The sequence below is a fragment of the Colobus angolensis genome, unplaced genomic scaffold (assembly GCF_000951035.1).
Source record: "Colobus angolensis palliatus isolate OR3802 unplaced genomic scaffold, Cang.pa_1.0 Scaffold34, whole genome shotgun sequence".
Classification (NCBI taxonomy): domain Eukaryota; kingdom Metazoa; phylum Chordata; class Mammalia; order Primates; family Cercopithecidae; genus Colobus; species Colobus angolensis.
The window spans coordinates 6,244,375-6,268,297 of NW_012116710.1; the positions used below are offsets into that span (position 1 = coordinate 6,244,375).

A 23,923-nucleotide genomic window follows, 5' to 3' on the forward strand; every position below is an offset into this window, starting at 1 on the left:
TTTTTTCTTTTTTTTTTTTTTTTTTTTTGAGATGGAGTCTCACTTTGCCCCCAGGCTGAAGTGCAGTGGTGCAATCTCGGTGCACTGCAGACTCCACCTCCCAGGTTCAAGCAATTCTCCTGCCTCAGCCTCCTGAGTAGCTGGGATTACAGGCACGCACCACCATGCCCGGCTAATTTTTGTATTTTTAGTGGAGACAGGCTTTCACCATGTCGGCCAGGCTGGTCTCCAACTCCTGACCTCGGGTGATCCACCTGCCTCAGCCTCCCAAAGTGCTGGGATTACAGGCGTGAGCCACCACGCCCCGTGCTAGTAAGGTCTTTGAGGGGGAGAGTCAGACTTATAACAGTTCCTACCCAAGCCTTCCTTGATGTGGCCAGCCTGGGGCCGTATTCTTAGGGACCTCCCTTGTGGGTTGAAAAGGGAAACCTGGCTTACCTCCACAGGGTAAACTCAGGTCCTCACACAGTGGGATAGAAAGGAGAGGTCAAGATGACCATGGCATGGAACAGCCGGGGGATGCTTCCTGGAGGAAAGCAGTAAGTTAGGCCATCTACAAAAGAGAATTTGTATAGGAGGAAGGAGGTTGTTGTGGGCCAAATCCTTGAATCTCAGCCAAGGTGTGGAACTTGGATAAATACATACTGTGGAGAGAACCCCAGGAAGATGGGGAGATATCCTGAGCTGAGTCTTTATCTAGAGGAATGGGAGATGGATGGTGCCCTGGAAATGAAGGTGATGTTAGGCTAGGAGTTCTTGGACTTGAGTCTGTTGGTGCTTGCTGGTTGCCATTATAAACTCCTGGTCAGGAACATGACATCCTGTTGTGATTTAGGAAGATAAATGCTTCTGGATGTATGGGATCAACTAGAAGGGGAGAATCTAGAAGCAGAGAGACCAGTTAAAAAACAATAGCGGCCGGGTGCGGTGGCTCAAGCCTGTAATCCCAGCACTTTGGGAGGCCGAGACGGGTGGATCACGAGGTCAGGAGATCAAGACCATCCTGGCTAACACGGTGAAACCCTGTCTCTACTAAAAACTACAAAAAACTAGCCGGGCGAGGTGGCAGGCGCCTGTAGTCCCAGCTACTCGGGAGGCTGAGGCAGGAGAATGGCGTGAGCCCGGGAGGCGGAGCTTGCAGTGAGCTGAGATCCGGCCACTGCACTCCAGCCTGGGTGACAGAGCAAGACTCTGTCTCAAAAAAAAAAAAACAAAAAAAAAAATAAAAAACAATAGCAAGCATTTATTACGTTGCCAAACCACTTTCCGTTCTTTGCTAGCTCATTGAATCTCAAAGCAACACTGTGAATTGGATACTGTAATTATCTCCAAAATTTCACAGATAATTTGGTGCTCAGTGAGGTTCAAGGTAACCTACCAAGATCCAACTAGTAAGCTGGGGTGTCTAGACCATCTGATTCCAGAGCCCAAGCTTTTAACTACCATATAGCACTGCCTTCTCCATTCAGAAAGGAGGAGACTGCTTTTTGACAGGGAAAATGGCATAGAGACCATGAAGAATAGAGAAGGGGTCGTGGAGATAAAGCATGAGAGCAGGCCTGGGGACAGGAGTTCAGATTCCAGAGTAGCAATTTTGGCTGATTAGGAGGCACTGCAGGTTTTTGAGAACAGGAGTGATAGAACGAAGAAAAATTACTGTGCACCGGGTATGGTGGGTGCGTGACTGTAGTACCAGCTACTTGGGAGGCTGAGGCAAGAGGATTGCCTGAGTCCAGGAGTTCTGGACTATAGTGTGCTATGCTGATTGGGTGTCTGCACTAAGTGTGGCCCCAATGTGGTAACCTCCTAGGAGCAGGGGACCACCAGGTTGCCGAAGGAGGGGTGAACTGGCCCAGTTCAGAAATGGAGCAGGTCAGAAGTCCCGTGCTGATCAATAGTGGGACTGCACTTGTGAATAGCCACTGCACTGCAGCCTGGGCAACATAGCAAGACCCCATCTCTTAAAAAAAAAATAAGACAAAAATTACACCAGAGGCAGGGTCAGTGTGTTTGATCTCACCTATATGAGGGATAAGGTTGGGAGTTATGAAAAGAAGATCGTTATGAAAAGGAGATTGGAGCTGAGGGAGTAGGCCATAGGCAGTGCTTTCAGGTGAACAGGAGTACCCCACCCTGGCTCTCCTGACATTTCTTCTTATCCCTTCTGTAGCCATCGTCAGCCAGTGGCAGCAGGAGTCCAAAGAGAAGGTGGTGTCCCTCCTGCTGTCCCACCTTCCCCTGCTTCAGCCAGGCAACACAGAGGCCAAGTCAGAGTACATGAGGCTACTGCAAAAAGTGCTGGCCTACTCAATCGAGAGCAATGCCTTCATTGAGGAGAGCCGCCAGCTGCTTTCCTATGCCCTCATCCACCCAGCCACCACACTGGAGGACCGCAACGCACTGGCCCTCTGGCTGAGCCACCTGGAAGAGCGATTGGCTAGTGGCTTCCGCTCCCGGCCAGAGCCCTCCTACCATTCACGGCAAGGCTCAGATGAGTGGGGGAACCCTGCAGAGCTGGGCCCTGGGGAGGCAGGGCCAGGCTGGCAGGACAAGCCACCCCGGGAAAATGGACACGTGCCCTTCCACCCGTCCAGCTCAGTGCCGCCAGCCATCAACAGTATTGGGAGCAATGCAAACACAGGTAAGTAGTCTTTACTAGGAGCTATTCTAAGAACATTATACATATAAACTCAAGATTCAAAGCGAGGCAGTCTGGCTATAGAGCTCATACTCTGAACTACTATGCTACACTACCTCCACCAAAAACTACCCGTCTCCTGGAGATGCTCAGCCCTCACGAAGGGGAGGGGTCACCCTTGCAGGGTGCCTATAGATTTCTTTCTCCTCATACCTTCTGTGCTCCCCATCGTGGGGACCCCAGCAGCCATTAAAGGATCAAGATTGAACAATGTTGATAGAGGTTTGGACCAAAAGAGGAAAAAGAATTGGGCATTCCAAGTAGAAGGCACAGCATGAAATAAGCACAGGGGTGGAAAATTAGAGAGGACAGTATACAGACGGATCTGCCTGGGGCGGATTTGAATGAGTAATAAGAGTAGCAGAGACTTGTGCTTACTGTGTGCCTATCCCTCTGCTAAGGACTTCATGCGGAAAGGGAGGCAGAGAGGCAAATGAAGTGACTTGCCCAAGATCACACAGAGGCGACAGAGTCAGTCAGGATTTGAACTCAGGCCTGTCTTTACCCTCAGACCTCAGTGTGTGAAGGCCACATTGTGGGGGGCATTGAAGGACAGGAGAAGCTTTTGGATTCCAGGCAGTTGCAGAAAACAGGAAATCATTAAAATGTTTTTGAGTGGGGAGCAAGGATTGGCCTTTGAGGGCAGGCAGCTTGGGTTTGGGGTGCTGCCAAAAACAGATCAGGATTTCTTGGAGAGTGCACGGCCCTGGAACTCCGGCTGGCATTCTTGTTTTTGTCATTCTCATGCTGTGGCCAGCCTCCACCCCAGTGCAGAGCCAAGCAGGGCTCCTCAGGAACTGCACGATCATTCCAGTCAGGGTAATTTCCTGCCTCTCAGCCTCGCCTGCCCCCTTTTTGGCTGAGAAGGGAGAAAGACGGAGGCCAGAGACACCAAAACAGGCAAAAAGGCCTGTCTTGAGGATTCCCCAGTCCCCCAGGGCCCAGAGTGTGCCGTGTTCCCCAGGAGTGCTGAGTGGGGACAGAAACCAGGGCTGAGGGAGTCTAGAGGCTGAAGAACTCCTGGAAAGAGGGCCCCGGATGCTCTGGGGTAGGGCAGAAACTGTTATTAGGGGTGGGTCACTGCCTTGCCCTGTCCCTCAGGTGACTTCCTAGCCAGGAACATCAGCGTTGTCACAGCTGAGGGAAGATGCCCTGGGGCCTGCAGCAGGCTAGCCCGCCTTCCTGTGCTGGGTGTCACTGTAGCACTGGCAGGAACCCCAGCCTTTCCATCAGAAACAAGGCTTGGGCTCTGTCTCAGCCTGTCAACTCCCATGGGAACTGGGGCAAAGGGCTTCAGCTCCCTGGGCCTTGGTGTCCTCACCTACCCAGGGTGAGGCTCGTTGGCTTTGTTTCATTTCTTTTTGACTAGGCTGACTTGGGGTACTTCTGGATGTCATAGGTGGAGCTCAGAGGCCCTCTTGGCACCCTTTTGTCCTTTATCAAATTATCAAACTTCGTTGGAAGGACTTCTGTGTGTCATGCTCTGTGCCTGATCATGGGATTGCAGAAGTAATTGGGCTGGGCTGCCATTCTCCATGGACCCACAGTCTAGTGCAAGAGGGAGGCTAGTGAGAAGGGCAGCAAGCGCCAGGTCTGAGGCAGCAGCAGAGGAGTATATGACCAAGGCATGAAGGGAGAAGTGGCTGATGGAGAAGAGTTGGGAGAGGTGAGCAAGGCAGAGGCAAAAGCACAGATAAAGGTCTGGGAGCTCATGGGAACCTGCCCTGTCTTGGGAGTGGTTAAAAATCACATTGGAGGCCAGGCGTGGTGGCTCACACATGTAATCTCAGCACTTTGGGAGGCCGAGGCGGGCGGATCACCTGAGGTCAGGAGTTCCAGACCAGCCTAAGCAACATGGAGAAACCCCTGTCTCTACTAAAAAAATACAAAATTAGCCAGGCGTGGTGGTGGGCACCTGTAATCCCAGCTACTTGGGAGGCTGAGGCAGGAGAATCGCTTGAATCCAGGAGGCAGAGGTTGCAGTGAGCGGAGATCACACCACTGCACTCCAGTCTGGCGACAGAGCGAGACTCCATCTCAAAAAAATTTTAAAAAATATATATATATATACACACACACACACGTATGTACATATACACACATATATATAAACACACACATATATATATATATTAGCCAAGCGTGGTGGTGGGCACCTATAGTCCCAGCTACTCGGGAGGCTGAGGCAGGGAGAATTGCTTGAACCTGGGAGGCGGAGGTTGCAGTGGGCCAAGATCACACTGCTGTACTCCAGCCTGGGCAACAGAGCAAAACTCCATCTCAAAAAAAAAAGATCTAGTTGGATTCCTTTGCCAACCTCAGACTTGGGATGCACAGAGGGTGTGGAGCATCCTGCAGAAGAGGACCTGGGATCACTATGGGTCTCCAGGCCTCATGAGGGGCCAGTTTGGGCTCACTGCAGAAAAAAAAATGGGAGGTAGTGAGGCCCCATAACGGGGTTGTTGAGGAAGCAGCTTATGTACTTCCTTCATTACAAGATATAATGATGTTTAAGATGGGACAGGTTCCTGCTGTCACAGGTCTTCTATTCTAGCAGGGGGTACAGTTAATAAGTAAACAAGCCGGCTCATGCCTGTAATTCTAGCACTTTGGGAGGCCAAGGTGGGCGGATCACGAGATCAGGAGATGGAGACCGTCTGGCCAACATGGTGAAACCCTGCCTCTACTAAAATACAAAAAAATTAGCTGAGCATGGTGGCAGGCATCTGTAGTCCCAGCTACTCGGAAGGCTGAGGCAGGGGAATTGCTTGAACCCGGGAGGCGGAGGTTGCAGTGAGCCAAGATCGCACCACTGCACTCCAGCCTAGTGACAGAGCGAGACTGCATCTCAAAAAAGTAAATAAATAAATTTTGTAGAAAGTAAACAAATAACTTGATAATTTCAGGTTGTGATAGGTGCTGTGAGAAAGACAAGGCAGTAATGTGATAGAGTGACTGGAATTGGGGCAGCAGAGGTGGGCAGTGACTTCAGATTAAGGGTTTAGGGTAGGCCTCAGGGGAGGTGAGACTTGAGGGAGCCACCCACTAAGATCAAGAAAGTAAGAAGAAAGAGCGAGTCTAGAAGTCCTGAGGCTGAAACAACCTTGAGTGTTTCAGGAACAAAGGGGAGTTTGGGAGGAGTTGAAGGTTAGAGAGGCATGAACCAGGTGGTGGGTTGTGGGAGAGGAGAGTTAGAGAGGAGCAGGGGCCAGGTCCTGCATGGCCTTTTAGGCACGTGAAAGCATTTGTATTTTGTTTCCACTATGAAAGGAAGTCACAGGGAGTTGAGCAGGAGTCAAGCTCGGTTACATTTGCATTTTTATAAGGATCTTTATGGCTGCTGTGAGGGCCATGGACTATAGGAGGCAACAGTGAAGGCAGGAAACCAGTAAGGAGGCTATGGCAGTAATTCCTGCCAGGGGCACTGGTGGCTTGAGCCAGCGGAACTGGAGAATTTCAGGAAAGTGGCTGACAGCTTGCTGATGGGTTGGGTGTTGGAGGTAAGAGAATGAGGTATACCTGGTAGGTAGCTCCCCTTGGACCCCAGGTCCCTTCCTCTTGGCAGGTTACGGGGCCAAACTGCCATCCTGGCACTGACGGCAGGGGGATGGTCTCCTGTGGTTGGGTCCCCAGCCTAATTTTTTGCTTTTCTCCCACTCTGGCCAGGTCTCCCCTGCCAAATCCACCCTAGCCCGCTGAAGCGCTCCATGTCGCTCATCCCTACAAGCCCTCAGGTCCCTGGTGAGTGGCCAAGTCCAGAGGAGCTTGGGGCCCGGGCTGCTTTTACCACGCCCGATCATGCACCCCTCTCGCCCCAGAGCAGCGTGGCCTCCTCTGGCAGTGAGCAGACAGAGGAGCAGGGCTCCAGCCGGAACACTTTCCAGGAGGATGGCAGTGGCATGAAAGGTACACCGGGGACAGCAGCACCAAGACCCTTTTCCAGGGGCTTCTGCAGAGCTTAGAGGACAGAAAGGAGCTGTAGCTGACGCCTTGCCTACCCCTCTGAGGAGGGGACATGTCTGAGGGAAGTAGATAGTCCCTGCTTTTAGGGCTCAAGACTAAGCAGAGAGACCCCATATCTCCCCTAACAAGTTCTGCTCTGACTGGGGAGGAGCCCCCTGTCTTCACACACCCCAGTCTGACAAGGAAGCCAGGACACAGCTAACTGATGGAACAGAGGTTCCAGGAAGAGTTTTGGAGCAATCAGTGAGGTCATCCTGGTATACATCCAGCCGAGCAGCTCAGAAGGGTCAGATGTCCTTCCCATGGAAGGCTGCCTGAGAGGGTCTGACTAGGCAGATGAAGAAGGAGCTGATGGAATCTTAGCTCCCTGCAACCCCCTCCCAATTTTTTGCGTCTTTTGAGGCTTCCTGTGGGTTTAGCCCCACAACTTTTCCTTTACCCTGGTCATCGGGCCAAACTCCTGACCTTTCACTCTCCCTCCTTATCCAAAGATGTGCCCTCATGGCTCAAGAGCCTCCGCTTGCACAAGTATGCAGCCCTCTTCTCACAGATGAGCTACGAGGAGATGATGACACTGACTGAGCAGCACCTGGAGTCTCAGGTGAAGCCAAGGGCACCATCAGGGAGTGGGGGCAGCGCTATTTTGCATTCCTTGCAGCCCAATCCTCCTGTCTCCTTGATCTCTATTTGGGTACCTGCAAATATCTCAGCCTCCCATCTCTAGCTTCCTGTCCCCTTCTGCCCTTATCACAGAATGTCACCAAAGGTGCCCGCCACAAGATAGCCCTGAGTATCCAGAAGCTGCGTGAGAGACAGAGCGTCCTCAAGTCCCTAGAGAAGGTGAGAACTTGGTATCTGCATCTTCAAGGCCAGCCAGCCACTTGGTGGTAGCAGTAGACCACAGGCCCTGAGTTGGCCTCCCGACTCCTCAGGTCTGGCCTCCAATAATAGACCCAGACTCCAGGGACCACGTGCAAGCCGGCATCAAAAGGCTCACTTGCTGGTAGCTAAGAGGCTCCTCTCCCTGTCTGTCTTGGTGGTTCTAGAATCTGTCTTTTGACTCTACACCTTCTCTCCCCTTTTGCTTTTCCATTTCTTGCTGGTCTTTCTGGTAGAGCAGTGTGTCTCTGTCTGTACAATCTCTCTTTCCATTTGATTGTTTCTAAACTCATTTTCCTTCCACATCTGATTTGATTTGATCTAATTGATTTGCATTCCTCATTTCCTTTCCTTGCCACTGCCTTCTGTTTGTACTTTTCCCTGCTCAGTATCTAGGTCTGAATCTCTGTTTCTATCCTTGGTGGGTCCCAAAGACTCCAACATTAGACTGGCTTTTCGTGAGTTCTGTGGGACTTCACCTTCATGGGAAAGGAAATGTTTGTGGGCTTGCAGTACCCTTACATGCCTTCTTTATGTGCTGGAACCCAGGGTCCTACCCAGTCTTCTGCAAGCTGTGTCTGACTCTCTGTGTAGATATTCTCTGTCCCTCATTGTAGGGTCTGCATGTGACCCCAGCCTGTGTCCTCCCACGCAGGATGTGCTGGAAGGCGGGAACCTGAGAAACGCTCTGCAGGAGCTGCAGCAGATCATCATCACTCCCATCAAGGCCTACAGTGTCCTCCAGGCCACCGTGGCTGCCGCCGCCACCACCCCTACTGCCAAGGATGGGGCCCCGGGGGAGCCATCGCTGCCAGGTGCTGAGCCTCCCCTAGCCCACCCTGGCACTGACAAGGGCACCGAGGCCAAGGACCCTCCAGCTGCGGAGAACTACCCACCTCCACCAGCTCCAGCTCCCACCGATGGCAGTGAGCCTGCCCCGGCTCCCGTCGCTGACGGAGACATCCCCAGCCAGTTTACACGGGTGATGGGCAAAGGTAAGACCAGCTACAGCCTAGCAGGAAATCCTGAGGCAGAAAGCCAAGTGAACCCAAGCACCAGGGATCAAATCCAAGTTAGATGTTGGGAGCGGGGCTTTATAAAGCCTGCTGGAGACTGGAACACTACAGAGAGTAGCCGAGACAGGGTGACAAGGCCCCTTGCCCTTGGGCATGTCCAGGCTAATGGTGGATAACAGCCCTTCCCCTCAAAGCATCTCCAGGCTGAGCAGAAATGGGGCAGAGTGTGTCAATAGAAATTCCATGTAGTAAAGAGTGAGCAGTTGAGGGGAGTCCATTGATTTTTCTCAGAGGGGACCAAAGTCCAGGGGATAGGGATGGTGAAATTTATCACAGCTTCAGCCTTTCCTAAAGCAGCATGACATAGCAGACTTTACACTTGGATCCAGATCGATCTGGATCTGGATCTGGATCTGGACCTGAGGCAAGTGACTCAACTCTGAGCTTTAGGTTTCTCAGGCTAAAAATGTCTGTAGTGACAAGATTGTGTCAGGCACTATGTTGTATATCCTCATGATAACCTAAATACCATGGCTAGCACTTAATAGTTGGTACTCATCCAGCCTGAGTCTCCTGTTCCTTCTTGTGCACGAGCTAGCTGGAGGCTGGAACATGGCAGAGGGCATACTAGGGGCTAACCTGCCCTTTCTTATGTCCCCCAGTATGCACCCAGCTGCTGGTGTCCCGACCAGACGAGGAGAACATCACCAGTTACCTCCAGCTCATCGAAAAGTGCCTGACTCATGAGGTAAGGCCTTCCGTAGCATGCTCAAAAAGGGAAAGGTGGCCGGGCGTGGTGGCTCACGCTTGTAATCCCAGCACTTTGGGAGGCCGAGGCGGGCAGATCATGAGGAGGTCAGGAGATCAAGACCATCCTGGCCAACACGGTGAAACCCAGTCTTTACTAAAAATACAAAAAATTAGCCGGGCGTGGTGGCGGTTGCCTGTAGTCCCAGCTATTCGGGAGGCTGAGGCGGGAGAATGGCGTGAACCCGGGAGGCGGAGCTTGCCGAGATGGTGCCACTGCACTCCAGCCTGGGCGACAGAGTGAGACTCCATCTCAAAAAAAAAAGAAAAAAGCAAAGGCTGCCCGTTATTCTCAAGACCATTGTGTTGTATGTGGCCCACAGGGCCTTGCCTGACCTGGCACATACACGCCAGCCTTTCCAGTCTTGTATCTTACCAGAGTTGGCTTTAGAGGCTTCTTCTCAGAACTCTTGTACACACACTTCCTCTCTTTTTTTTTTTTTTTGTTAATGGAGATGAGGCCTCACACTGTTGGCCTGGCTGGTTTTGAACTGACCTCAAGTGATCCTCCCACCTCAACCTCCCAAAGTGCTGAGATTACAGGTGTGACAATTTTCCTTTTTAGAGATGGAGTATTGCTTTATTGCCTAGGCTGGTCTCGAACTCCTGGCCTCAAGTGATCCCCCTGCCCTGGCCTCCCAAAGTACTGGGATTATAGGCATGAGCAACCATGCCCAGCCCGTACATACTCTTTATCAGGAACGGTACCCCTTCCTCCTCCTCACCCCTCAGCTATCAGTTCAAAACATTTATATCTCAGGGACACCTTTACCAACCCCTCATTTTTATTTGGGTTTCTTTTGCTTCCTGTTCTTCTCCCTCAGGGAGGGATAATTTGTCACAGTTATCATTATGTATGTATCTTTCCCTCACAACCAGACTGTTAGCTCTCTGGGCATGGTCACCTCTGCATCCCAGAATTGCTTGGCACAGGCACAGAGTAGATGAGCAATAAATCTTTTTTTTTTTTTTTTGAAACAGAGTCTCACTCTGTTGCCCAGGCTGAAGTGCAGTGGCACGCTCTCAGCTCACTGCAACCTCTGCCTCCCAGGTTCAAGTGATTCTCCTGCCTCAGCCTCCCAAGTAGCTGGGATTACAGGCGTGCACTACCATGCCCGGCTAATTTTTGTACTTTTAGTAGAGGTGGGGTTTCACCATGTTGTTCAGGCTGGTCTCGAACTCCTGACCTCAAGTGATCCACCCGCCTCAGCCTCCCAAAGTGCTGGGATTACTGCATAAGCCACCATGACCGGCCAGGCAATACATATTTGAACAAATGAAGACTGGAAGGGAGGTCTGAAAGAAACATCATCCTCTCTGCTTCACCCGTGCCCTGCCAATTCTAGGCTTTCACGGAGACGCAGAAGAAACGGCTGCTATCCTGGAAACAGCAAGTGCTGAAGCTCCTCCGGACATTCCCACGCAAAGCCGCACTAGAGATGCAGAACTACCGGCAGCAGAAAGGGTAGGCAGGTGGCCAGGGTACAGGGTCCTGGCCTCCACAGGCCTTTGCTGGTTAGCAGATCGTGCTTAGAGGGGTGATTGTGTTCTGGGCTGGGAATCCAGTTTTATTCAGTCACTGGGTGACTTTCCCAGAAGAAAATTTCCCACCAGAATAGGATGCCGAGCTGGAAAACAACACATGTCCCATGAGCAGTCCCCTCATATGTACCTTGCTCCTCACCTGTATGCAGAAGGCCTGGAAGTCCCTTCTTAGACCAGACAAATAACAGAAATGTCTCCCTTGAGAATTGAAGTTTGGAGAACTGTTTTGAATGGACAGTGAGGAAACCCTTGTATACTTCCCATCTTCTTCCAGGGGGTACTCTTGGGACAGATGGGGACAGAATGTGCGACGGAGGTTTATGTTCTCTCCTACCACTTGGGGTTGTTGGGGAAGGTGAGGAAGGGGTAGACAGATGGGCCCCATCTACATAAATTAACACCCTGCCTTCTGCTCTCTCACAGCTGGGCGTTCGGCTCCAACTCGCTCCCCATAGCTGGTTCTGTGGGGATGGGAGTGGCCCGGCGTACCCAGCGGCAGTTCCCAATGCCTCCCCGGGCCCTCCCACCCGGCCGGATGGGCCTCCTGAGCCCCTCGGGCATTGGAGGTGTCTCCCCTCGACATGCCCTCACCAACCCCAGCCTTGGAGGCCAGGGCCGACAGGTAAGCTGACTGGAAGCAGGGGCCATGGCCTCTTGGGGTTTGGGGTGGCAGTACCTGGGATGTGTATGTCTGTATACTCTGTGTCTGGAGCCAGCTTAGAGATGGCGGGGGTGGGAGTGGGAGAAGGCCTGTACCACCTCCACCACTCTTGGGTCTGGGCCTCTTCCCCACTCACTACTTTCTCTCTTCCTGGGAACTGTGTAGAACCTGTGGTTTGCCAACCCTGGAGGCAGCAACAGCATGCCCAGTCAGAGCCGCAGCTCTGTGCAGCGCACCCACTCGCTCCCGGTCCACTCGTCACCCCAGGCCATTCTCATGTTCCCTCCAGGTGAGGTGCCTGCCCCACCCTTGGGACTCTGCCTAGCCAACACCCTGAGCTGACCTCTCTCTTCTCTCCTGGGTCTCATGTCCACTGTTCCTTCCAGACTACTTGGGCAACTCTCCCCATACCTTGCACCACTCTGCACCCATCTCGCCCAATTGTGGGGGATTGTTTTCCTCCTCTGCTTCAATTTTATCTCTCAGGTTTTGCCCCTACCCCTCTGAATCATCATGTCTCACCCCTTACTCCCACCCCATCTCATGTTTCCCCCCCATGTCATAATCTTAGTGTCTGTGTTGGTCTCTGTCATCGTCTCTTTCTTTACAAGATCATTGAATACTCAATTTAGAAGGGGTTGAGGGGATGCGACAGTTAAAAGTATGAGATTGCTGTGGAGGGGAGTCCTGCCCATCAGCCTACTGGCATTCTTTCACATGCCAGGTGACCACACAGGAACCAGTGGACTTCACCTCTTAGAACAGGTGTTTGAAGTGAGAGGGCTGTTTGACCTCTGCTTACAGACCATCCTGCATTTGGGAGAGCAGAAGTTGGGCCAAGTGCAGGCACAGTAACTCACACTTGTAATTTCAGCACTTTTGGGAAGCTGAGGCAAGGAGATTGGTTTCAGACCAGCCTGAACAACATGGCGAAACCCCATCTCTACAAAAAAAAAATACAGAAATTATCTGGGCATGGTGGTGCACACTTGTAGTCCCAGCTACCCGGGAGGCTGAGGCAGGAGGATCATTTGAGCCCAGGAGGTCAAGGCTGTAGTGAGCAGAGATCGTGCCACTGCACTGCAGCCAGGGCAACGGTGAGACCCTATCTCAAAAAGACGTTGGGCCAAGTTGGCGAAAGGAAGATTAGAGATTTGCTAGCCACAGGTCCCTGCCCTGCTCAACAAGTGAGGGGTTGACTCCTCCACATCGTGCTGGGCACTGGGACTGCAGAGACAGATAAGGCTGGTCTGGAATGGGCTGACTAGAGAGAGCATGGATTTGCAGAATTCATGTCATAAACTGCCAAGTCAGCCAGGAGTCTTACTTGATGAGGTTGTGTGGACAGGCATCTGTTGAGGCCATGGGAACCTATTCATCATGTTCATCCTAGCAGAGGGCTTGACACACAGTAGGCATCTGTAAATGATGTTAAACAAGCAGGTGGATGAACCGCAGAAATGAACAACAAGAACCATTCTCTTTACCAGTAAGCTATGTCCCAGGCTTTGTCAGACAGCTCTCCTACACTGATTGACTCCTCCCAACTGTATGTGTAAGGACTCTGATGTTATTCATCAGTCAGCAATCTGAAACAGAAAGGTCTTGCCCAAGTTTTTAAAAAAATGTTTTGTTTTTTTTTTGTTTTTGTTTTTGTTTTTTGAGACGGAGTCTCTGTCGCCCAGGCTGGAGTGCAGTGGCCAGATCTCAGCTCACTGCAAGCTCTGCCTCCCGGGTTTACGCCATTCTCCTGCCTCAGCCTCCCGAGTAGCGGCTAGTTTTTTTTATTTTTTATTTTTTTTAGTGGAGACGGGGTTTCACCGTGTTAGCCAGGATGGTCTCGATCTCCTGACCTCGTGATCCGCCCGTCTCGGCCTCCCAAAGTGCTGGGATTACAGGCTTGAGCCACCGTGCCCAGCCAAAAAAAAATTTTTTCTTTTTTTTAGGAGAGACAGTTGGGTGATCTGATAGGACATGAGCTCAGGGTTCGGACGGAACAGTGATGAGAGGTGAGGGTGGAGATGGGAGCTGGGTCATCTGAACCCAGGTAAACAGCTCGGACTTCATCCTGATGGTAGGGAGGAGTCAGGGAAGGGTTTAAGCAGTGTGGGGTGGGGTCAGGTCTGCCCAGGGAGGTGGGTGGTTTCCCAGGTGCCAGAATAGGAGGCCCTTTTGAGAAGTGTGGTTTGAGGACAAGCCCATGGTGGTTGTCCTACTTTGCCCCCACCTGCCCAGCCTGCCTGGATCGAATCCTGCCCAGAGGAGCAGGTCCAAGGGGGGATAGGAAGGGTTTTGATTTAGCTTTTGCACCAAGTACAGAGCAGGTCTTCAATCAGGGAGCCTTGGGGGCTGCCCAGTGTCCAGGGCAGATGCCCAGACTGTGCTCAAGACAGTATGCAGTCTGTGTCCAAAGTAGTCACAGCAGGCTGTGTGTGGCCTCCAGGAGCTCCTTCAGTTTCACTTCCACTGTCTGCAAGTCAGGCTTTTTCTGTATCACCAAGCCTCTGCCGTTGCCATTGTCTCCTCTGCCTGTTGTGTGACATGCTCGCCTCTCTCCCTGTCTACCTCCTCCCCTTCCTCCCTCTCCCCTCCATCTCTCTTGCTCCCTTCCCATACCAGCATCCTTTGTCATCCCAGCTTTCTTCATCCGAGTCCAGTCGGTCCTTACCACCCCCATTCTCCTCTCTCCCAACCAGACTGCCCGGTTCCTGGGCCTGACCTGGAGATCAATCCCACTCTGGAGTCTCTGTGTCTGAGCATGACAGAACACGCCTTGGGTGGTGAGCATTTCCTCTTTCCCTGACCCAGCTCCCACCTACCCAGCGTCTCTTCCTCTGAACTGAGCAACTCAGAGTCATCCTGAGGGGTCCCCAGGGGAGGCCAGACTCCAGGGAGGGCCTGACCGGGATGACAGGCTACCTGAGTGCCTTTTCTTGGGCCTCCCTCCAGCTCCTGATCTTCCACCCTTCCTCCCTTTCTTACCACAGATGGGACAGACAAAACCTCCACCATCTGACGGGACCCACAGTCCAGCGCACCCATAGGCTCCCTGGGCGGCGGGCGGGGGCCAACCCCCAACAGGCTTCTCCGCGACAGCGAGAGGGTGGGCTGGCTCAGCTATATATTCTAATATTTTTCTACTCTCTCACCCTTTTAACTTTTGTTTAACATTGGCACATGCCTTGCTCACTCCCAGGCCCGTCGAGGGATCTCTGCTGAGGCCCGGGGAGTTGGGGGCAGCCAGGATAAAGGGGGCAGGGACTGGCCAGACTGCCTGCCTCTCTCCTTTCCTTCTTCATCCCCACCTGGTCCCATCCCACCCCTGCCTCCTCCAGACCGCTGACCACCTGCCTCTCCCCAAGGGAGCAGACTCCCCAGAGACAAACTGACCACTACCTTGTGGAGCCTGCTCAGAAACATTTGATATTTGGGGTGACATGAGCAGGGCAGAGAACCTGCCCTCCAGAATGTTATTGAGAGGAGCTGGGGAGAAGGGAGGGGAGCAAGGAGAGGAAGCCCTCTCTCCTCTCCCTCCTTCCCCTTTACCATTCCCCACATTCTCCAAGGACAGGAGCCACCTTCCTCTCTCTCACCTCCCTTGGCCCTGTTCACCAGAGGTTCTCTATGATTAATTTCTTAGGCCTATTTAAGATACATATTTATATAGTTCTTAACGGTTTTTCTCTGATCATTTCCTCTCATTTTTAGAATCCCCAGGCCTCTCTCTGAGCCAAGACAGTGGCAGGGGGAGCCTGAACTTTATGAGGGGAGAGGGCAGAGCCCCCTCCTCCAGACCCCCAAGCTCTAACCCATTTTCCTCTAGCCCTGGCTCCCCAGATGAAGAGGTTGGAGGTGGGCAGCCAGGGTGGCCAGTGAGGTCAGGAAGTCTGTTGCCTTAACGTCCCCTTCCCTACGAACACACACCCTTCTCTGCTCCCAGGTCTGGTTGGTGATACTTGGGAGTCAGGAATAAGGGAAAGGGGATTGTTTGGTTTTTGGGTTTTTCCCTAAGCCCCTCCCTTTTCTTTCAGCCTTTCCCCTTCCCCCATTATGTCATGACCTCACTTAAGTGGAACACTATATCATAACCCAGAGATTTGTCCCAGTCCCAGAGTCTGACAGACTGTCTGGTCCCTATTCCTAATGAGGGGTTGTGTTGGGGCCCAGGTGGAGGGAGGGGATTCGGGGGTTCAGACTGCGGGGAAGCCAGGGTCTCCCTCTTCAACGCCCTCCTCCCCCTCAGCCCACCCTCCCCATTGGGACATTCTCAAGCTTTTCACACCGAAAAGGAAAAAAAAATGTTATTTTTAGATACATTTTATGAATAATTTTTGTTATGAATATGGCTGGTAACCATTGTGTATGTTATTAAAGATACAAAATGTTGGGAAAAAAACAAAAAACCAAAAAAAAAAAATTTTAAAACCACCACCCTCCCTGCACTATCACCCCATTCCCCAGACCTTCTTGCCCCCACCCTCCTGGTCTGTGGACCTCCCTCTGCTCTGAGCCCAGGGAGGGGGAAGAAGCCAGGGGGTAAGGGTGGCCCTGGGAACCTGGCTCTGGGTCCCCACTTCCTCTCCCAGTGCCGGGCTGGGTGGGGTGTCAGGTTTATTTATGTACCTCTTGCACACTCATCAACCTATGCAAGTCCCCCACCCCGGCCCTCCATGTTTCTGTGCCTTTGCTCATCCCCTTAATCTCCCAGGGCTTCTCCAGTCCCCCTCCCACTAGCTGCAGGAAGTGGGATGGATGGGCCACCTCGTTTGGAATCAGCAGGGTGTCCCTCTCATGGGACCCTCCCCTCTCCCCAGCCTGTCCTGTCTAGTTCACTCTCCATCAGGGTGAGCTGACTGTGCCTGGCACTGGGAGATGGTGAGGGACACCGTCTCACACACACAGGGAGGCAAGAGCTGACCCCCACCCCACCTGACAGCAGAGTGTGCAGGACGCAGGCGGCCCCACTCTGATGGGCAGGACCCTGACCCTCTCCCGCTCTAGCCCCCTCCCCAGGCCCTCCATGATTTCGCCTTCCCCACCCACTTCTGTCCCCAGCCCCACTGGCAGAATCAGCTTTGAGTAACTGTACAGTTTTTCTCGCTGTTGGAGAAGACTTATTTGTTGGAGTTTCACTTGTTTAATGGTCTGGGCTTATTTTGGAAAAAAAAAAAAAAAAAAATTCTGACCTTCGTTGTGCTACATTTTGTGGGAAGCCATTGGCCCTGCCTCTGGCCTGTGTTTCTAAGCCTCAAGCCAAGATAATTGAGCACCTCGGGGTGGGGGGAGGTGTGTGCTGGGCTGAATGACATCATAGGGGCTGGGAGGGGAAGTAAAGAGAAGTTGACTTTATTAACAGCAAAGGTTCGGGGGTGGGGAATAAACAAGTGAAAGGCTCACAAATAGACCACTAGAAAAGTGCCATCCTGCTCACAATAGTGTCTGAACCAGCCGTGAATGCCCTGGGACTCAGTCACTGTCACTATCAGCTTCACTGGAATCAGAAGCTGCAGCTTCACTGCCATCCTCCTGGGCCGAGTGCTCGCTGCCACTGGGGAAGGGACTGGCACTGCGGCTGCGGCTGTGGCTCCGCTGGCCACCCCCATTGCTGCCGCTGTCCGAATCATTGTCACTGCCACCTTGGGCCGGTCCTCTGTCCTCATCATCAGAGTCAGCATCGTCCTCTGAATCAGCATCACTGCCAAAGATCTCCTCTTTGTCACGGGCAGCCCGGGCCTCATCCTCGCTGCTCTCGTCCTCACCACTGCCACTCTTGTCACTGGCCTCATCCCTGTCAACTTCCTCCCGTTCACTCTCGCTGCCCGAACGCTCATCTTCACTGCCCTCCTTCTCACTGCTGCTGCCTTTCTCCTGCTCTTCATCTGGAAGGGAGTGGAAAGAGGTGAGACCCACTTTTCCACCTTCCCGGGGCTCCCAGAGTCTGGCCTGTCCAGATTTACCTGAGCCCCCAACTTCTTTCTCTTCTGTCTCCATCTCCTCTTCCTCTTCCTCCTCCGGTTCGTGGTTTTCTAGCTGGGCCTTCCGTGCCTCCTGGAAGCAGCAAGATTGGAATGAGGGGAAGGAGGGTGTTCTGTTGGGCTTTTGTCCCCCTCCTCACCTGCAACCACCACCCTCCCTGCCATGGGTGCTCTGGGCCAGTGGTTGTTACCTGAGCTTCCAATTCCTTCTCATTCATGTCCCGATGTTTGACCACAAGCAGGGCGTTGGTACCTGACTGAACCCCAGCCTTGGCCCGGCGCTTACTAAGGCGGACCCTGCAGGGGGTAAATTTGGGGGAGAGAAGTAGAAGATGCAGTTAAAGACACACTTCCCACTCCCCCGCCTCCCAGTGAGGGGTCTGGTCTGACCTGGTTCCCCATCAATACTTAGAGTAAATGGGAGTAAATACAGATTGAATAAGGGCAACTAAGCTCAAGGTATTGAGGGCAGGGGAAAGGAAGGATGGCTCCCATGGCACCAGTTTGGTTGCCCTACACTGTGTGCATTATATGGTGTATTTACATAAATATGAGCATGGGCCACTTAACAGGGACACATTCTGAGAAATACATCATGTGAACATCATACAGTGCACTTACACAAATGCACACAGTATAGCCTACTACATACCTAGGCTGTAATGGTGTAGCTTATTGCTCCTAGGCTACAAAGCTGTACAGCATGGGACTGTACTGAATACTGCAGGCAATTGTAACACAATAGTAAGTATTTGTATATCTAAACATAGAAAAGGTACAGTCAAGACACGGTATTCTATCTTAAGGGACCATCACAAGCAGTCCATTGTTGACTGAAACATGCAGTGCATTACTGTATACGTGAATTAGTTAACAACACTTTGAGAAACCTGGAGAATCATCTGAATTTGGGGCTTTTGGAAGATAGGAATTTCTGGATCCACAGCATAGCAACAGTGGGCTGGAAGTGACATCGTGCCCTCCATGGTTGCCCAGAACTCCAGGTCACTCAGATGCTACCACGCCACTGCTCTTTTACATTTCCTGCCTGGCCTATGGGGTCAGTTCTTGTAATCTCTGCTTTAAACAGAAACTTAAGACTTCCCAGCTCTACACCAGAGATGCTGGCATAGCAGTAAACTTTCAGCCATCAGGGAAGAGTTTTGGGGTCACATTTTTGAATGTGAGTATTAAGCATTTCATTTAAAACATTCATGCTGGCCAAGTGCTCATGCCTGTAATTCCAACACTTTGGGAGGCCGAGGTGGGTGGATCACAAGGTCAGGAGTTCAGGACCAGCCTGGCCAAGATGATGAAACCCCGTCTCTACTAAAAATACAAAAATTAGCCGGCCGCAGTGGCTCATGCCTGTAATCCCAGCACTTTGGGAGGCTGAGGCAGGTGGATCACCTGAGGTCTGGAGTTTGAGACCAGCCTGACCAACATGGAGAAACCCCGTCTATACTAAAAATACAGAATTAGCTGGGTGTGGTGGCGATGCCTGTAATCCCATCTACTCCAGTGGCTGAGGCAGAAGAATGGCTTGAACCTGGGAGGCAGAGGTTGCTATGAGCAGAGATCGCGCCATTGCACTCTGGACAACAAAAGCGAAACTCCGTCTGGGAGAAAAAAAAAAAAGCCGGGCATGATGGCAGGCGCCTGTAGTCCCAGCTACTCGGGAGGCTGAGGCAGGAGAATGGCGTGAACCCGGGAGGCAGAGCTTGCAGTGAGCAGAGATCACGCCACTGCACTCCAGCCTGGGTAACAGAGCGAGACTCCGTCTCAAAAAAAAAAAAAAAAAAAAAAAAAGCTGAGTGTGGTGGCAGGCACCTGTAATCCTCGCTACTCAGGTACTCAGGAGACTGAGGCAGGGGAATCTCTTGAACACAGGAGGCAGAGGTTGCAGTGAGCCAAGATGGCACCACTGCACTGTAGCCTAGGCAACAGAACAAGACTGTCTCAAAAAAAATTTTTAAAAATCATGCTAATTTTATATATTACTCCATACTTTGGCAATGTTTACTTTCACATGAAGTCTGTTACTAATACTGGGAAACTTGGGCCTCTACCCTGCAAAAAAGCTCTAAATGTCTTCTGCATTAAGACTTTCTTTCTGGCTGGGCGCGGTAGCTCACACCTGTAATCCCAGCACTTTGGGAGGCCGAGGCAGGCAGATCACCTGAGGTCAGGAGTTCAAGATCAGCCTGGCCAACATGGTGAAACTCCATCTCCACTAAAAATGCAAAAAAAAAATTAGCTGGCCATCCTGGCACACGCTTGTGATCCCAGCTACTCAGGAGGCTGAGGCAGGAGAATCACTTGAACCCAGGAGGTGGAGGTTGCAGTGAGCTGAGATCACACCACTGCACTCTGACCTGGGCAACAGAGTGACACTCCACCTCAAAAAAAAAAAAAAAGATTTTCTTTTCTGGCTTCTCCTGTTAGAACCAAGTCCAGCTCATGTGCATGATCAAGACATCTGCTGTTCTTGTTTACCAATGTGTATGACAAATTATTAGGTACAAAGGACCTCCAGCGTGGCTCTTGCACGCCCCAGGGTCTTAAGCAGCACAGATCCAGGCTAATCAGATAGGAGCGTGCTGAGTACCTGGTTTCCAACTCATTGTAGTAAACCCCGTCACCCTCTCGGAAGATGAAGAAGTAGTTTTCCTCATAGCCCTTGCTAGCTTTGTTCTTCACGTTCCAGTTGTACTCCCGAGCAATTTTGTAGTCATACCTGAGGATGAGGGCACAGGTTCAGTCCCATTTCCTCCCTATCCCTATCCCAATCCCAATCTCCAAAACTTCCCATTCCCCAAAACTTAACCCCAACCCACGCACACATCATCTGGCGCATAGTCCATCTCCTCCTCCTGGTCCCGCTTTCGTTTCTTCAGCGTCTCTTCTACAGGCAGGAAATAGGCCACAAACTGGTTCCCTTCCTCATCCATCATGCCCCTGGTTGGGGGAAAAGGAGTGGCAATGAAGTGTGAGGACAAAAGGCAGCAAGGAGCAGGCCAAGGTGGGCAGCAGGACCGACTACCTAATCATAGCCTGAGACATCATCTCCAACGCAGCTGCGCCACTTGTGTCCTTGGGGGCTGGGTCTGAGTCAAAGATCACCTGAGCACATGGATTGATCCACATCTAGGGAGATGGAGGCATTGGGGTTAGATGGGAACAGGCACAAACAGGCTGTCCCTTTCTATCTCCCACCTTGGGCCTGACCTTAAAGTCTGGGAAGACAGGCATGACCTCCACCGGTGTGACTCGGGGTTTGCTGTAATGCTGGGAGATCTGGTGGGACAAAAACAGGGTGAGGAGGAGCTCTGCAGCCATACCCTTACCTCTCCCCATCCCAGTCCCTCAATTACTGATTTCTGGGCATCCTCAAAAGTCTTCTCAATGGCTGTGATCTGGCTATCCCTGTCTTTGTATATTTCTTCCTCAGTAAACTGCTGCTTCACAGAAACCCCAATCCTAGGAATGAAGAAAAAGGCTTTTAGGGGCCACTGGACACACCTGGCATCTCCACCTTCCCTCTCTTCCTGTTTGCAACTTACTTGACCTCAGGCTTCTCGTTGGAGATGCCGTAACGGTTGAACTCAGTGGAGATGTACTCTGTCTTTCGCATCCATGGCACCACCTTCGCGTGCTGCTGGGATCTGGGGTAGGAAATCAGGTGCCTCAGAACCCCACCGCCCTCCTGCTTGTAGGGCCCACCGGAGCCAGTACCCATTTGCTACCTGCTCACCTCTTGGAGCTGGTAGGGGCCTGAATCTCCTCTTCCAAAAGTTTCTCATCGGCTGGATCTAGAAGAACTAGAGGAGAGCGGGGCAGGGGGAGGGGGGAAGGAGGACCATGAAGGAGGCCCAGGTCCTTTGCTGCCCTAGAGTAGACCCTCCCTGTCTCCCCACACACCATTGGGGTCGATGCGGTAGGTGTCAGGATTGATGAGATCGATGGTGACCCCCAGGTCTGGCTCAGTCAGGAGGTCATGTTTGTGCTGTTTCTCCAAGGAAGTGGCTTTGTACTGGACGAACCTGGGTGAGGAAACACCTCTTGTGGTGTCTGGATTCCAGCTTCACCCCTCACAGCCCTGCTTCTCAGAGGCGAAGCTTCTTTGGGGAGGAACTCAGAATGACATGTCCCCCATGGCGGAGTCTGAAAGCTGGCTCCCCAGTGGGAAGGGACTCGGACACTGCTTGCTCCATTCATTAACAATTGAGCAGCTACTACTATGTGCTAGGCAGGTACTGTGCTAGGCCCTGAGCAAACAGCAGCCGACGAGACAAGCAGCCCCTGCCTTCAAATAACTCATACCTGAATAGTTTTCCCATTCCTTAGTCTCACCTGTTCTGGTCGAAGGGGTAGGTGATGAACTTGGGGTCGAAGGGGATATCAGGGAGGCTATTGCAGTACTTGACTCGGCAGACCACTCCAGACCTAGGAACGTTAGTGGCTCAAAAGTGGGTCCCCGCTGCCCCACCTCTGCTCCCAGCCCCACTGCCCCACCACTCCTGGGAAAGCACAGTGAGGCTCACCTCTCAGGCAGAGTCCGGTGGGAATTGGGCCTAGTGGAGAAGAAAGACACAGTGATAGGTGGAGAGGACGGGATTGACAGGAGAATGAAAAAGGTCCCCAACCTTTCTCTTTTTATTCTTCTTTTTTTTTTATATTATACTTTAAGTTCTAGGGTACATGTGCATAACGTGCAGGTTGGTTATGTATACTTGTGCCATGTTGGTGTGCTACACCCATCAACTCGTCAGCACCCATCAATTCATCATTTATATCAGGTATAACTCCCAATGCAATCTCTCCCTCCTGCCCCCCAACCTTTCAAAAAGTAGAAGGAGGGGTGACAAATGCTGGTTTCTTTTGGTGGTGGGGGGTGTCCAAATGCTTTAATGGAGGGAGACAAATGTTCAACTTATTTAGGAAGAAGAGCCCCCAAAAGCTTTTGAACAAGGCCTAGTGCTCAATCCCTTTTGCAGGGGATGGCTTCAAGTGCTTTAATAAAGAACCATGTACTCAATATTGTCTTTGGAAGAGGGGTCTCCAAACGCTTGACTGGAAGGATCCCTTCTGGAGAGAGTCTCCAAAACCTTAACCCCTGAAGTGCACGGCGGGGAGGAGGGGAACACCTGAATCTCAGAAGGAACCCGCCCCCTTCGTCAAAGGTGAGCGCTCCGTGACGTCAGGGGCAGACCTGGGGGCTGGTTACGTTGTCCAGCAGAAACCCTCTCCCGATCCCCCACCTTGCTGAAACAGAAAACCGTGGCGCCTACCTGTGGCCATCCTCCCGCTGGGCCTGGGTCTGGATGGTGGGCGCCATAGCGACGAGGCGACGGCAGCCCGGACGGGGTCCTAGCGGGACCGAAGGGGGACGCGGAGGGGCGTGCCGACTTCAGGGGACGCCTGATCCGAGGCAGGCCCAGGTTGGCGCCGCTCCCCGCGGAAAGTGGGTTGAGGTGAGGTGGGCGGGCAAGAAGTGCTCCAGCGAGACTCAGGTGAACGCGCAGGCAGCACCAGGGACGGACTCGAAGCTCCTGTTCCACCAACTGCCGCCAAGACGCTGAGGACCCAACGGGGGCTCCTCAGGGCGCGACGCCTTCGGGGAAATGAAGTCCGGAACGGAACCACACACGGATTGGCGAGCGTCTGGGTGAAGGGTGGAGCGAGGGAGAGAGGTGCTTCTGTGATTGGTGAAAAGATATCTCAGTCTGGACCTCGGATTTGAGAGTAACGTAACGTAGGAGCACCTCCTTCCCTTCCATTGGCTTAATTGCCTGGGAGGCGGGATAACTAGCAAATGGGGACTAGAAATAGGGATGCTGAGCAGCAACGCGGAGAGACGCAGTTGTGACGCACTTCCGCCGTTCTTCGCGAGGAAGATGGCTGCATCCCAGCAGCAAGCTTCAGCGGCTTCCTCAGCTGCTGGTGTATCGGGTTCTAGTTCAGCTGGCGGCCCGGGTCCCCAGCAGCAGCCGCAACCGCCAGCACAACTGGTGGGCCCTGCCCAGAGCGGCCTGCTGCAGCAACAGCAACAGGACTTCGATCCTGTGCAGCGTTATAAGATGCTCATCCCGCAGCTGAAGGAGAGTCTACAGGTGATTGGCCTTAAGCAGCGAGAAGCAAACTGCATTTGGTAGTCTAACTTCAGAGGGGCGGGCCGAGGGCCAGGTTAGTTGGAGAGAGTGCTAGGTAGAAAGAGAAGTAGAACCTGCTGTTTTGGCCTGGCGCGGTGGCCCACGCCTGTGTTCCCATGCCTGTCATCCCAGTACTTTGGGAGGCTGAGGCGGGCGGATCACTTGAGGTCAGGAGTTCTAGACCAGCCTAATGAAACCCCGTCTCTACTAAAAATACAAAAATTAGC

At 52.4% G+C, this 23,923-nt stretch overlaps 3 protein-coding genes across 5 annotated transcripts in view; 2 read left to right on the forward strand and 1 right to left on the reverse strand.

Moving 5' to 3' along the window:
- Positions 1-16,748, forward strand: part of SAMD4B (sterile alpha motif domain containing 4B) — a 37,798-nt gene extending 21,050 nt beyond the window's left edge. The window contains exons 5-15 of the mRNA XM_011952428.1: positions 2,171-2,641; positions 6,365-6,604; positions 7,153-7,262; positions 7,415-7,501; positions 8,196-8,535; positions 9,219-9,304; positions 10,710-10,828; positions 11,332-11,530; positions 11,735-11,858; positions 14,266-14,349; positions 14,557-16,748. Of these exons, the coding sequence (XP_011807818.1) occupies positions 2,171-2,641; positions 6,365-6,604; positions 7,153-7,262; positions 7,415-7,501; positions 8,196-8,535; positions 9,219-9,304; positions 10,710-10,828; positions 11,332-11,530; positions 11,735-11,858; positions 14,266-14,349; positions 14,557-14,585 (1,889 nt within the window). The 3' untranslated portion in view covers positions 14,586-16,748. The remainder of the gene's footprint in view (positions 1-2,170; positions 2,642-6,364; positions 6,605-7,152; positions 7,263-7,414; positions 7,502-8,195; positions 8,536-9,218; positions 9,305-10,709; positions 10,829-11,331; positions 11,531-11,734; positions 11,859-14,265; positions 14,350-14,556) is intronic.
- Positions 16,687-23,214, reverse strand: PAF1 (Paf1, RNA polymerase II associated factor, homolog (S. cerevisiae)). 3 transcript variants are annotated; one of them, XM_011952425.1, is made up of 14 exons: positions 22,836-23,214; positions 22,089-22,118; positions 21,898-21,990; positions 21,466-21,587; positions 21,299-21,365; positions 21,108-21,209; positions 20,919-21,024; positions 20,773-20,841; positions 20,588-20,691; positions 20,386-20,502; positions 20,153-20,281; positions 17,736-17,841; positions 17,527-17,617; positions 16,894-17,448 (listed from the first exon to the last, which is right to left on the reverse strand). In XM_011952425.1, the coding sequence occupies exons 1-14, from the start codon at positions 22,880-22,882 to the stop codon at positions 17,036-17,038; spliced, it is 1,596 nt and encodes a 531-aa protein (XP_011807815.1). In that variant the 5' UTR covers positions 22,883-23,214; the 3' UTR covers positions 16,894-17,035. The 3 variants fall into 3 exon arrangements, with proteins under 3 accessions (XP_011807817.1, XP_011807815.1, XP_011807816.1); XM_011952427.1 differs by lacking the exon at positions 22,089-22,118 and having other exon boundaries at positions 16,687-17,264; XM_011952426.1 differs by lacking the exon at positions 22,089-22,118 and having other exon boundaries at positions 22,836-23,173.
- Positions 23,215-23,336: 122 nt separating this feature from the next.
- The window catches only part of MED29 (mediator complex subunit 29), a 13,797-nt gene continuing 13,210 nt past the window's right edge, over positions 23,337-23,923 (forward strand). The window contains 1 exon segment of the mRNA XM_011952430.1: positions 23,337-23,715. Coding sequence (XP_011807820.1) covers positions 23,379-23,715 — 337 coding nt within the window. The 5' untranslated portion in view covers positions 23,337-23,378.